The sequence below is a fragment of the Lolium rigidum genome, chromosome 5, assembly GCF_022539505.1.
Source record: "Lolium rigidum isolate FL_2022 chromosome 5, APGP_CSIRO_Lrig_0.1, whole genome shotgun sequence".
NCBI lineage: Eukaryota > Viridiplantae > Streptophyta > Magnoliopsida > Poales > Poaceae > Lolium > Lolium rigidum.
The window spans coordinates 171,208,131-171,222,306 of NC_061512.1; the positions used below are offsets into that span (position 1 = coordinate 171,208,131).

General features: G+C 45.4%; 1 protein-coding gene across 1 annotated transcript; it reads right to left on the reverse strand.

Annotated features, from left to right (window-relative positions):
* Positions 1-11,799: 11,799 nt before the first annotated feature.
* Positions 11,800-13,825, reverse strand: LOC124655024 (epoxide hydrolase A-like). The gene is made up of 4 exons (XM_047193998.1): positions 13,520-13,825; positions 13,258-13,434; positions 12,471-12,712; positions 11,800-12,401 (listed from the first exon to the last, which is right to left on the reverse strand). The coding sequence occupies exons 1-4, from the start codon at positions 13,823-13,825 to the stop codon at positions 12,152-12,154; spliced, it is 975 nt and encodes a 324-aa protein (XP_047049954.1). The 3' UTR covers positions 11,800-12,151.
* Between the last annotated feature and the right edge of the window lie 351 nt (positions 13,826-14,176).

A 14,176-nucleotide genomic window follows, 5' to 3' on the forward strand; every position in this document is an offset into this window, starting at 1 on the left:
ATCGGAGTACATAGCGGCTTCCGCAGGCTTCATCGAAGCGGTATGGATGAAGAGGTTCATTGTAGAGCTCGGTGTGGTTCCTAGTGCATTGGACCCACTAGTCATCTACTGTGACAACATGGGTGCCATCGCCAATGCACAAGAACCAAGGTCACACAAGAGGCTGAAGCATAGCAAGCTGCGTTATCATTCGATTCACGAGTACATCGAAGATGGAGAAGTAAAGATTTGCAAAGTACACACTGATCTGAATGTAGCAGATCCGTTGACTAAAGCTCTCCCTAGGGCAAAGCATGACCAACACCAGAATGCCATGGGTGTTAGGTACCTTACAATGTAATCTAGATTATTGACTCTATTGCAAGTGGGAGATCTGTTGGAGATATGCCCAAGAGGCAATAATAAAAGTGGTTATTATATATCTTTGTGTTTATGATAAATGTTTATATACCATGCTATAATTGTATTAACCGAAACATTGATACATGTGTGATTATGTAAACAACAATGAGTCCCTAGTAAGCCTCTTAACTAGCTTGTTGATTAATAGATGATCATTGTTTCATGATCATGAACATTGGATGTTATTAATAACAAGGTTATGTCATTATATGAATGATGTAATGGACACACCCAATTAAGCGTAGCATAAGATCACGTCATTAAGTTATTTGCTATAAGCTTTCGATACATAGTTACCTAGTCCTTTCGACCATGAGATCATGTAAATCACTTATACCGGAAAGGTACTTTGATTACATCAAACGCCACTGCGTAAATGGGTGATTATAAAGGTGGGATTAAGTATCCGGAAAGTATGAGTTGAGGCATATGGATCAACAGTGGGATTTGTCCATCCCGATGATGGATAGATATACTCTGGGCCCTCTCGGTGGAATGTCGTCTAAATAGCTTGCAAGCATATGAATAGTTCATAAGAGACCACATACCACGGTACGAGTAAAGAGTACTTGTCAGGGACGAGGTTGAACAAGGTATAGAGAGATACCGATGATCAAACCTCGGACAAGTAAAATATCGCGTGATAAAGGGAATCGGTATCGTTTGTGAATGGTTCATTCGATCACTAAGTCATTGTTGAATATGTGGGAGCCATTATGGATCTCCAGATCCCGCTATTGGTTATTGGTCGGAGAGAGTTCTCAACCATGTCTACATAGTTCGCGAACCGTAGGGTGACACACTTAAGGTTTGATGTCGTATTAGTAGAACTTGAATATGGAATGGAGTTCGAAGTTTTGTTCGAAGTCTCGGATGGGATCCCGGACATCACGAGGAGTTCCGGAATGGTCCGGAGAATAAGATTCATATATAGGAAGTCATTTTATAAGTTTGAAAATGATCCGGTGCATTTATGGAAGGTTCTAGAAGGTTCTAAAAAAGTCCGGAAGAAATCACTTTGGAAGGCGGAGTCCCAAAGGGACTCCACCTCCCATGGCCGGCCAACCCTAGAGGGGTGGAGTCCCAGGTGGACTCCACCAAAGGTGGCCGGCCACCCCCCTTATGGAAGGGTGGGAGTCCCACTTGAGGTGGGAATCCCACCTTGGGTAGGTTTCCCTACACATGGAAGGTTTTGGGTTGGGGTCTTATTCGAAGACTTGTAGTCCAACACTTGGGGGTTCCACCTATATAATGAGGGGCAAGGGGAGGGGGCCGGCCACACCAAAGCCACCACCTTGGCCGCACCCCTTGGAGGCCGGCCACCCCCTCTCCGCAAACCCTAGCCGCCCCACTCCTCCACCCCTCCCGCAACGCTTAGCGAAGCTCCGCCGGAGATCTCCATCGACACCGCCACCACGCCGTCGTGCTGCCGGATTCAAGGAGGAGCTACTACTTCCGCTGCCCGCTGGAACGGGGAGAAGGACGTCGTCTTCATCAACACCGAACGTGTGACCGAGTACGGAGGTGCTGCCCGATTGTGGCAGCGTCAAGATCTTCTACACGCTTTTGAAAGCGGCAAGTGATCGTCTACCGCAGCAACGAGAGCCTCCTCTTGTAGGCTTTGGAAATCTTCAGGGGTTAGTCTCGTTCATCCCCTCGTTGCTACCGTCTTCTAGATTGCATCTTGGCTTGGATTGCATTCTCACAGTAGGAAATTTTTTGTTTTCTATGCTACGAATCCCTTCAGTTTGTTCTTGGTAATTGTGAGATAATTTGTTGATGGTTGCATATAAGTATTTATTATCTTCTATGACGATCTCTTGTACTGATATATGAGTGCACACATATCTTGGGGAATGCATGAGGTTGCCATTGTTGCATGATGATAGGAGGAGGGACAGCTGGAGCTTGATAGAAACCATGTCTCAATTCTTAGATTCATGTTGTATTATTACATGGTTAAAAACGGGGGTATAACTATGAGGATCTTTAAACTTACATCGATGCTTGAATTTTATGTTTTAATAGTTTTCTTGTTTGTTCTTAATTGGCATTAGGATCAATCACTAGTGGTGCATTTGCTCGTTTATATCTGCACCAATCTATGGCTCCTCTCAAGAAGAAACACTGAAAATAATATACCGAGCTTCACTAATTGTGACAACGACACAAATGAAATAGAAATTATCCTGAACAATTACTCCCTTAAATTATTTCATCTTACTCCACTTCATATCAATTTACTTATATTGCATTAGTTTTACGTATTGCATTTTAATTTCAGTACTCATAGTTTTATATTAGAATCTCTTCACACACACTATAGATTCTAACTTTGCATATAAGGCCATATAAGTGGGTTATAGGACTTTAGAGAATAGATAGTTTACCTTCAGCTCCTTGTTGGTTCGACACTCAAATACTTATCGAATTGTATTGCGATGATGCCCTGCATTTGGGGATTATCACGATACTTTTCTGGCGCCGTTGTCGAGGAGCATAGCGCTAGGCTTTTATTCTTGCTTGCATCACTAGTTTACTTTCAGTACCTTGCATATAAAATTAAAACAAAAAAATTAAATAATGGAAGATGCAATGGAGATTTCTCGTGAGTCTTGCGACTATATGAAGGATATGCTATACAACTATGTTTAAAACTTGAATATTACCTTGTGTACTAATGGTTTGAATGCAAGAAATCATGTTGAGAGTGATAAGGAAGAACAAGAAAAGGAGGATGACAAAAGCATAAGCTTGGGGATGCCCATGCAACCCCAAGAAAAGGATAAGAAGATCAGGTGAAGCAAGAATAGAGTAGCTACGCATCTCCAATTTCCAACAATGGTAACATACAAAGTCCTATGAACACCATTGTTACAATATTGATGATGATCATCTATGTGATATAAGTGTGTATAATTTATGGGAGAATCATGATGATGTAAAAGAAGTAGATGATACCATAATCTCATTAGATGATTTGTCTTTATGTGGTGATTCTATTCACAACTATGTTATTGAGTCTACTTTTGATGCTTGCAAATATTATGAAACGAGAAGAGATAAAAGCCCTCTTTATGTTTCCATGTTATTTAAAATACAAGCTACTAGTCATTATATGCATTGGCTACCATTAAGTTGTTGTTATTTATTCATATATAAAATACCAATGCATAGAAAGAGTGTCAGACTTAAAAGTCAATGGTTTCAAATCTTGTGGTGTGCTCCATATGCTTTCAAATAAAATTTAATTTGAGCACACCCTTATATCCTTATTAAATTGTAAAATAACTTTACTAATTATTACATAGTAATTAGTTTATAAGTCTTAATAAAAATAAAAATAAACTATGGAGAGTAAATGAGAAAGATGAGCAATGGAGAAGTTGGGGTCAACCTTGAGCATGTGTTGTTCATGCCATTGGAACCATTCCATAGTCTGTATCATTAAAACTCATCCTACACTAAAAAAAAAAGAGTGTTTTCTTTCTATATATGTTAGCTTCTTAAATAAAATAGTTTTCCAACAATTAATATAGTTTTCATCTTGGTAGAAATTATCATATTATTTGTTTGGAGAACTATCCATTTTATAGGCGTTGGAGTATCATGGAGATAAAAATATTTCTTTGTTTGAGATGAGTAACATGATATAATGTGGAAAAAGTAGAGGACTAGAAGTAGCAAGATCATAAGCTTGGGGATGCTCATGCATGAGCATCCCTCTTTTTTCAAATATCTCAAGTAAATCATTTCAAACTCATGTTTTAGATTTTTCTTCATGATTCCTTTTGAATGTTTGCGGAGACCACATTTTTATTTACCTTTGATTATTTTTAATTTTTCCTATACATGCTTGTTGTTGCAAGATAGTTTATTTTTAGTTTACTCTCTGATTTCTAACACATTCAGATGTTAAAAGTTGTTAAACAAAATTAAAGTTGCTGACTTCTGTGCTGCACTTTTTAGTGCACGATTTTTCTATTTTTTTTGCTTATTCCTAAAATATTGATAAATTCATAGTAGCTTTAAATTTTCATCCTCTATATGCACAAAAATTGGATAAAATTCGTGACATGTCTAAGTGGTCGAAAAAATTCAGTTTTTCTGTTGCTAAAATTCTTGACAGATTTTGCATCTTAATGTTAGTACCATTCTTTTAAGTATCAAAAATAATTTTTGCGATATTGTTAGATTTTTATGCGCTTAGCTTTTGGCCCGGGGTTCCTCCAATCCTGGATCAGCCACTGCTTCTTTCACATGCACGATGCACACCACTGGCCAAAAGAACTCGGTTTTGTAAAAAAGGACAAGTTTTGGGTAAAATTTCGAAGCGCATGAGTGATTAGTTGTGATCTGATGTCCCTCCGTCACGTACTGACACGGTTTCGATCTCTGGTCTGATTCTGATATAAAAGCGTGGTGACTAAGGTAGGTGATTACCAGTTTTGTGTCGAACTCGGATTACGAGACCGAGACGGCTTTCGACCGATCAGCAATAAAATGCCACCGTCCGGCCGCATCTCACGTCATTCTCCTTCCCGCTCCCCCTTCCGCAGCCAATTCTCGCAGGTCGCAGCCCCTTTCCACAGTGAGTCGCGACCAGCTTTTCCCGTACTCTGTTCAGCGGCGCGCAGGAGCCATGGAGGTCGCCGCCTACCAAGAGCCGTCTGTGCTCGGCCGGAAGCGCGCGTTTGGGGCACATGAGGCGTCGGACGCGAAGGGGGAGGTCTCCATCTTCAGCGCCGCCGCCGGCAACATGGCCGACACGGAGAGCGTGATGAAGGTTCTTCGGCAGCGGTTCAAGTCAGAGCTCGTCGCGGTTCAAGCTCTCCGCGACAAGGCCAAGAAGATCAAGCCGTCTCCTCCTCCTCCCGTGATCAAGCGCAGGAAGGTGACCCGTGGCGAGAGGCAGCTGCTGATGGCCGACCTGGAGAAGCTAGTACTGTCGGACCTCCCCCACCGCATCAGGGACCTGCTGGAGAAGCAGAGCCATGTCGTCCGCGACGGCTACATGGAGATGGACATCGCCACCTTCGACGACGAGGCCATCCTCGAATTACGGAAGCAGCTTGACGAGTTCCTTCGAGAGTCGCGACAGGAAGGCAGCGTGATTGCGGAAGAAGTCGACATCGTAGGCGGCGTCTCCCCCTTGCCGCCATTCGCGCCAGTGTCTCTGCGACCCCTCGCCGAGGACGAGGACAAGGAGTACGTGGATACCTGCGGCGACGCGTCACCGGCACTGGTGACCCAGAAGAATCTCGGCGAGGGCGACGACGGCAGCCCCTGCTCAAGCACCATCACCGATTCATCTCAAGCGGAGCGCGACGCCACACTGCTCATGGCCAGTGCTAAGGAGTCTCTGGCCAGATGCAGGGCGAGGGAGAAGGCCCGTCAGGACGTGCTTCGGACGGAGAGGATGCCCAGGCATATGACCACCGAGACCATACACCCGGCGCTCTGTTAAACATGTTGTATAGCTAGCTGTATATCTTCTATAACTCCTGTGTTGTATTTGTATCGGATACCGCCGGTTGTGGTGGGTCCGTATGTCCTGGTAATATATATATGCACCGCGGCCCTAGTTTAGGGTAACGCACAACCCATACGATTGATATGGTATCAGAGCCTCGCTCTTCCAAAACGCATCTGTAGATCGATCGCCGCCGCCGCCGAAGACCGACGCCTCGTTCCGCCCTCGACATCATGTCGTTTGGTGCATCTTCCTCCTCTGGCTCGACGAGCGGTGTGGCGGCGCTCAACATCAACATCTCGGAGAAGCTTACCCGAGAGAATTTCTTGCTGTGGCAAACTCAAGTTCTTCCGGAGATCCGTGGCGCCATGCTGTATGGCTTCCTGGACGGATCGTTGCCTGAACCGGAGAAGGAGATCAAGACCACTGACAAGGATGGGATTGAGGTGAAGGTTCCGAATCCCGAACATCTGCGCTGGGTAGCGCAAGATCAAACTGTGCTAGGTTTTCTGGTGAGGAACATGTCGAAAGAAGTCCTCACGCAGATGGTTGGCCTGCATACTTCCGCAGCTGTCTGGAAGGCGGTGACAGAGATGTTTTCGTCGCAGTCCAAAGCACGTGTGGTGCATCTCCGCACAAAACTGAATTCAACTCGCAAGGAGGACAAGACCGGAGCTGTTTACTTCGGTCAGATCAAAGGACTAGCTGATGAGATGGCTGCTGCCGGTAAGCCCATGGATGATGAGGACATTATATCATATGTTCTGGCCGGGCTTGATGATGACTATGATGGCTTTGCTGCTGCAATTACTGCCTTGATCAAGGCGGAGAAAGTTGTTACCCTGGGCGACGTTTACTCTCAGTTCATGGCATATGAGGGGCGCCTGGAAGGGAGAATATCTGGCGGAGGATCGTCGGTTAACGCGGCGTCTCGCGGCGGCTGTGGCGGCTTCATTGGTCGCGGACGCGGAAACTACTCCAATCAGCAGCGGCATGATCAGGATCAGCGTGGTGGTGGCTATGATCAACGTGGAAACGGTGATCACCGTGGATATGGTGGTGGCAATGGAGGATATAATGGTGGCCGAGGCTTCTCAGGGAACCGTCAGTATGGTGGCGGTGACAGATCAGGGCCTCGTGTCACCTGCCAGGTTTGTGGCAAAGATGGCCACATTGCACTGAACTGTTGGAAACGGTTCCAGAAGAACTACAAAGGCCCTGAAAAATCTGCTGGTGCGGCTGTTGGATCCTATGGAGTTGACACAAACTGGTACAGTGACTCTGGTGCAACTGATCATATTACAAGTGAGCTCGACAAGTTGCATGTGAGGGATCGCTACAATGGGAACGAGCAAATTCACACAGCCAGTGGTGCAGGTATGGATATACGTCATATTGGTCATTCTGTTTTTCGTACCCCTAACCATGATTTGCATCTCAAAAATATCTTGCATGTTCCTGATGCCACCAAGAGTCTCTTGTCCACTAGTCGCTTAGCCCAAGATAATCATGCCTTTGTTGAATATTGGCCTAATTCTTTTTTTGTTAAGGATCAGGACACGAGGGAAATAATTCTACAAGGTAGATGTGTGGAGGGTCTATACCCCATGCCGGCGTCATCATCTTCACTCTCTGGCCGGCAAGTTCATGGTGTCACCAAGTCGTCCTCCTCGCTTTGGCATCGTCGTTTAGGTCATCCTTCCTCAACAATAGTTCAGCAAGTTCTTCGAGACAATAATATATCGTTTAGTGAGTCAAATAAAGAGTCTGTCTGTGATGCTTGTCAAAAGGCCAAGAGCCATCAGCTACCTTATCCTAAGTCATCAAGTGTTTCTACTTTTCCTCTTGAACTTGTATTTTCTGATGTTTGGGGTCCTGCCTCAGCTTCAGTTGGGCGTTATAAATACTATGTCAGTTTTATTGATGATTATAGCAAGTTCACCTGGATTTACCTCTTGAAAAAGAAATCTGATGTGTTTCAGAAATTTTGTGACTTTCAACATCATGTAGAACGACTCTTTGGCAAGAAAATTATTGCTATGCAAACAGATTGGGGGGGTGAGTACCAGAGACTCAATTCTTTTTTCCAAAAAGTTGGCATATCTCATCATGTCTCCTGTCCCCATGCACATCAGCAGAATGGCTCAGCTGAGCGCAAACACAGACACATTGTTCAAGTTGGTTTGTCTCTTCTTGCATATGCATCTATGCCACTTAAATTTTGGGATGAAGCTTTTCTCACTGCGGTTTATCTTATCAATCGCCTCCCTAGTAGAGTTATTGAGTCACAAACACCCATGGAACGTCTCTTTGGTGATAAAGGTGACTATTCCTTTCTCAGGATTTTTGGGTGTGCTTGCTGGCCCAATCTTCGCCCATATAATAAACACAAGTTAGAATTCCGCTCTAAACAGTGTGTGTTCTTAGGATACAGCAGTCTCCATAAAGGCTACAAGTGCCTTGACATTCCCACTGGTCGCGTGTATATCTCGCGCGATATTGTCTTCGATGAGTCAGTTTTCCCGTTTGCCTCTCTCCACTCCAATGCCGGAGCACAACTTCGCGCCGATATTCTTTTACTTCCTTCCTCTCTACAACCTTTGTCCATGCATAATCATGAGGGGCGCGATTTACAGATTGATAATGACGCTAATCCTGCTGACCCTACTCTTGCTGAGTCGTTTTTGCAGTCATCAGGTGAATATTCTGGCCAAGGGGATTCTTCTGCTGATTTTTCTGGCTTTGACACGGATCCCGGAGATGATTCTCCCGCCCAGACCGGCCGGTCTGCCTCGCCAGGGCAATCTGCCTCGGGATCGGCGCGCGACAGCCCTCCCAGTGCCAGCCTGCCGGGGCCTGGTTTTTCGCCTGCGCGCGTGGCACGCGCGGACTCGCCCCCGGCGTCTCCAGCTGGTCCCCGCCATCTGCCGGGGTCAGTCGACCGTGCGGCCTCGCCTGGCATGCCAGGATCTTCTGCGACGCCCACTACGAGCACAACATCGGCCACAGGATCCAATGTGGCTGTTTCGTCCGTGTCTGCTGATTCTCCTGATTCCTCTGGATCTTCTGCAGCGCTGCTCCCTGTCGCTCCCGCTGCGCCTGCTCAGGAACGTCCGCGCACACGTCTCCAAAGTGGCATCACTCAGCCCAAAATCATTACTGATGGGCGCATTCGCTATGACAAGATCCGTTTTGCCAATTATTGTGCCACTGGTGAACCGTCTGGTGTGCGTGAAGCTCTTCATGATCCCAAGTGGAAGGCAGCCATGGATGAAGAATACTTGGCTTTGCTGAAGAATAAAACCTGGCACTTGGTTCCCTCTAGTGCTGGGAAGAATGTCATTGACTGCAAATGGGTTTATAAAGTGAAGCGTCGTGCTGATGGTTCTATTGATCGGTATAAGGCTCGTCTGGTGGCTAAGGGGTTTAAGCAGAGGTATGGTATTGACTATGAGGATACATTTAGTCCTGTAGTTAAAGCTGCTACTATCCGCCTTGTTTTATCTATTGCTGTGTCACGAGGTTGGCATCTGCGTCAGTTAGATGTGAAGAACGCGTTTTTGCATGGTGTTCTGGAAGAAGAGGTCTATATGAAGCAGCCTCCTGGATATGAGGATTGCTCTCGGATGGGACATATTTGCAAGCTGGATAAGGCTTTGTATGGGTTAAAACAAGCTCCTCGTGCTTGGTATTCTCGGCTTAGCTCCAAGCTTCAGTCTCTTGGTTTTTCTGCTTCGAAAGCGGATACTTCTCTGTTTTTCTACAACAAAGGGGGAGTGTCTATCTTTATGCTCATATATGTCGATGACATTGTTGTTGCTAGTTCATCAGAGAAGGCTGTTGGTGCTCTCCTTCATGATCTTGGCATGGATTTTGCTCTGAAGGATTTGGGAGCTCTTCATTACTTTCTTGGCATTGAGGTGAAGAAGGTACATGATGGTATAATTCTTTCTCAGGAAAAATATGCAAATGATCTACTTAGCCGAGTAAACATGAAGATATGTAAGACAGTTGATACTCCTCTATCAGTATCTGACCGGCTGTCTGTGGCTGATGGAGAGCCCTTGAATGGTGATGATTCTACTCGGTACAGAAGCATTGTTGGTGCTCTCCAGTATATGACACTGACTAGACCAGATATTTCCTTTTCTGTGAATAAAGTCTGTCAGTTTTTGCATGCACCTACAACAGTTCATTGGATAGCTGTGAAGAGAATCCTGAGATATTTACGAGGCACATCTTCTCTTGGACTACGTTTGAGTAGGTCCTCCTCCACCTTGGTCAGTGCTTTTTCTGATGCTGACTGGGCAGGTTGTCCAGATGATAGGAGATCTACTGGTGGCTTTGCTGTGTTCTTTGGATCGAATTTAATTTCATGGAGTGCACGGAAGCAAGCTACGGTTTCTAGGTCCAGTACAGAGGCTGAATACAAGGCATTAGCCAATGCTACAGCTGAGATTATATGGGTGCAAAGTTTGCTTGCTGAATTGGGAGTGTCGCGGGGTAAAGCGGCATGTTTGTGGTGCGATAATATTGGAGCTACGTATCTCTCTGCTAATCCAATATTTCATGCTCGAACGAAGCATATTGAAATTGATTATCACTTTGTTCGCGAGAGAGTAGCTCGGAAGCTTTTGGACATACGGTTTGTTCCTACAGGAGATCAGGTGGCCGACGTCTTTACAAAGCCACTTTCTGCAAGACAGCTAGAAATGTTTCGTCGCAATCTTAACTTAGATAAGTTATGATTGAGGGGGTGTGTTAAACATGTTGTATAGCTAGCTGTATATCTTCTATAACTCCTGTGTTGTATTTGTATCGGATACCGCCGGTTGTGGTGGGTCCGTATGTCCTGGTAATATATATATGCACCGCGGCCCTAGTTTAGGGTAACGCACAACCCATACGATTGATACGCTCCTCAACAGTCTCGGCATTGTCGAGTACGACTACCACGAGGCGATCCCCTACACCTTTCTGCCGCGGCTTGGGCTATTCCTCAAGGACGACGGCGATGAGGAGCAGATTCTTGACGACGGAGAGATTCTTGGCGACTTGGAGGAAGGCGAGATCCGCTTCTGATCTTGCATAGCTAGATACGGGCACTTGATGTGTTGTTCTTGATTCCTTCTTTTTAGTTGAAATGTTCTTTGATGCCTCAAAGAAGGCGTGTAATAAGCTCTGTAATATGTATGCTAAACTCGATTGAATACATAAAATTATTTGATCGACAAATTGATGACTATAGCATGGAGAATTCGAGGAGCAGCAGCAGCATTTTCATCGTCAGAGCTTCCTTCTTGGCTAGAATTAGATGCTTCCATTGATGTATTCTCCACGCTCAAAGAAGGCTGCTTGTAAACTCTACTCGTTTGCAGTGCGTAGATGTTAATCATGGAATTGGCCCATCTCTGGGAAGGAACGACAGAGACACGGGGTGTTAATTTTCAGTATTTACTGACGGCAGCGAATGCTACTGAGTCGATGTCCCAAAAATGGGTAGTGTTCTTCTAGATTGTCAAGTGCAATCAGCATCCCGGGTCTCCGGACATAATCTTACATTTTAGAATCTTCCACAACTCAGAATCCTCAAAGAAGTTGTGTAAGCTCTGTAATGTGTATGCTAAACGCGATTGAATGCATGATATTATATGATTGATATTTTGATCGTCAGAGCAGCATTGTCATCGTCAGATCTTCCAACAAGACTTCGAGGAAGGGGAGATTCCTGGCTAGAGTTAGAGGCTGCCACTGATGTATTCTTCATGCCTCAAAGTAGGCCTGTAAACTTTGCACCATGTAAGTATGTATGTGTAAACTTGATTCAATATATCGAATTTGGTTCATTAACTACAACTCTTTATTGTACTACTTGTTTGCAGTGCGTAGATATCATCATCAAATTAAACAGCCATTTTCCTTCAAAATTGTAACAAACTGTCCATCTTCAGCTAAGAACTCTGAACATTGTCTGTTCAGCAACTAGTATCTCCACCTGCATTATTACACATCAAATTCGTCTTCCAAAGTAGCCCTATGAGAGATTCTCTGTTTTGCTAAAGAAGCAGCAGTACACCTTATTAAAACCTTGCTTTATTCAGTATTTCATCTGGAGAACACTTCACATATTTTACACGCTCTTTCGTTCCATTCAGGTCAACACACATGGCTATATCCGGCTCAGACATTTATTCGAGTAAGCTTTGCCGTTCTTTAGTTCACAAAAGGCAGCACTGCCAGATCTAAAACCAGCTCACTTGCAGATCATCTGCTTACTCAATTCTCACTAAACTTGTCCAGGAAGGATAATATTTCAGTGTTCACTCTCTCGGCCTGCTCCTGCTGGAGGTAGTGGTGTCCTTCGATGATGGCAACCTCAAGGTCTGGAACATTGGACTTCAAACCCCCGCTCTCGACGTAGCGCTTGGTTCCAAAGGACTCGAAGCCAGTGTCCTTCTTGCCCGCGATGAACTTCGCAGGCACCGTGATCTTCGCGCCATGCCATGGCGCAGTGAGCCTCCAGTTCCTGTGTTCCACATGGATTAGTTTGAAACTAGATTGAACGGAAAGTGTGAAATGAAGTTACGGAATTTACGTGTCCATCATGCGGTAGTAGTTGAGCGGCCCGGTGAAACCAGACTTCTGAAACTTCTCGGCGTACTGGCCTAGTTCTTCGTCAGTCATCCAAGGAAGTGGGGATGATGATGATGCCTGTAAGAAGTCTATGATCTCTACTCCAGGAGGAGCGGTGATGTTGTCTAATTCAATTGAGTAGAACTTCTTTAGGACAGTCGCGACGTCATAGCGGGCAAATGCCTTTTCAGCCCTTCCAGGCTCCTGCGGGCATGATATTGAAATAAATTGTTTATTTTGCAACAGCTATATGGTGGTAAATGCAGACCATGGCTACAAATGCAAGGTAAAAGATATGCCCATCTTGATGACACACTGGGCATGCGTCCTGAATATAGAATCTCTAAGCCTACTATTGATTATAGAATATCTAATCCTACTACTGATTATAGTATCTCTAAATCTTCTAGTGTTTATTTTCCAATATGCTAACATACGATGCACTGTTCTAATTTTCAGAAAAACAAACAAGATCATAATTTGGATATAGACTATCAGTTAAAACATCAAAGTTTCTTTGTCTATATCCAAAATAAGATTCATCAACCAATTACCCCCCTCGAATCGTCTTCTCCTTCAAACTTTTCATAAGCACATTTTCTTCAATTTTTTTTACTTATCCAAACCCTGCAGTTGCAAGAACTTCCATTTCGCACAGCTCATGCACTGTAATTTTAGGCAGAAGATTGGATGCTGAAATAAAATCACAAGACACGGGAGGAAATTATGGCAAGGATCACAACTGAAACCTGGAACTGCGTGATGTAGAACCCATCGCCGAGGGCCGCGAAGATCTCCGTCGCCGGGCGAGGGGCACGTGGGAAGTAGGGCACCCCGAGGACGACGACGGCGCGCACCCGGTCCGGCCGGAGCAGGCAGAGATGCCAAGCCACCTGCGCTCCCAAGTCGTGGCCCACCACAAACACCTGCGCCGGAGCCGGCGCGCACCGCGTCGGACTCGATGTCACACCCGCAGTGGCCAAGAAACAAATAAACCAGAAAATGGCGCACCTTGGGGAGACGGAGGTGGTCGAGGAGCGCGACAGCGTCGCCGACGAGGTGGAGGACGGTGTAGGCGGCGGGGTCCGTGGGGGCAGAGGACTCGCCGTAGCCGCGGAGGTCGATTGCGAGGGCGCGGAAGCCGCGGGCGGCAAGGGCGGCCATCTGATGGCGCCACGAGAGCCACAGCTCCGGGAAGCCGTGGAGGAGGAGCACCGCCGGGCCGGCGGCGGGGCCCTGCTCCGCGACGTGGAGGGAGATGTCGTTGACTTCCGCGCTCCAGTGCCTCACCTCGCCGCCTGCGTCGACGGACTCCATGCTTCTCGTCCTCTTTCTTCTACGCGCGTCCTCTCTCGTTTAGTATTGTTTGTGAAGAAGGAAAGGTTGATTTTACTCCAAATCAAATCTTTGACTCGCGCGCCGAGCCAGCGTGCGCGCTCTTCTGCTCTTTCTATGTCTTTCTTCTACGCGCGCTTTTCTATGCTTATTATTCCAAATATACAATCTTTGACTGTAGAATTTCTTTTTTTAACACGGTAGAATTTCTTGAAATATTCAATCAACAAAAAATAAAAATCATAATCATAGGAAATAAAAATTTAAAATAAATATCATAATCTAAAACGTGTAAAATAGGCGTTACAAAAGTTATTTATTATTAGCACCAAC

Excerpts from the sequence above, each read along its gene's own strand:
- LOC124655024 (XM_047193998.1), bottom strand. The coding sequence starts at position 13,825 with ATGGAGTCCGTCGACGCAGGCGGCGAGGTGAGGCACTGGAGCGCGGAA. Across the intron at positions 13,435-13,519 it reads ACCACCTCCGTCTCCCCAAG|GTGTTTGTGGTGGGCCACGA; the intron begins GTGCGCCATTTT and ends GCTCCGGCGCAG. Across the intron at positions 12,402-12,470 it reads TACTACCGCATGATGGACAC|GAACTGGAGGCTCACTGCGC; the intron begins GTAAATTCCGTA and ends TGTGGAACACAG.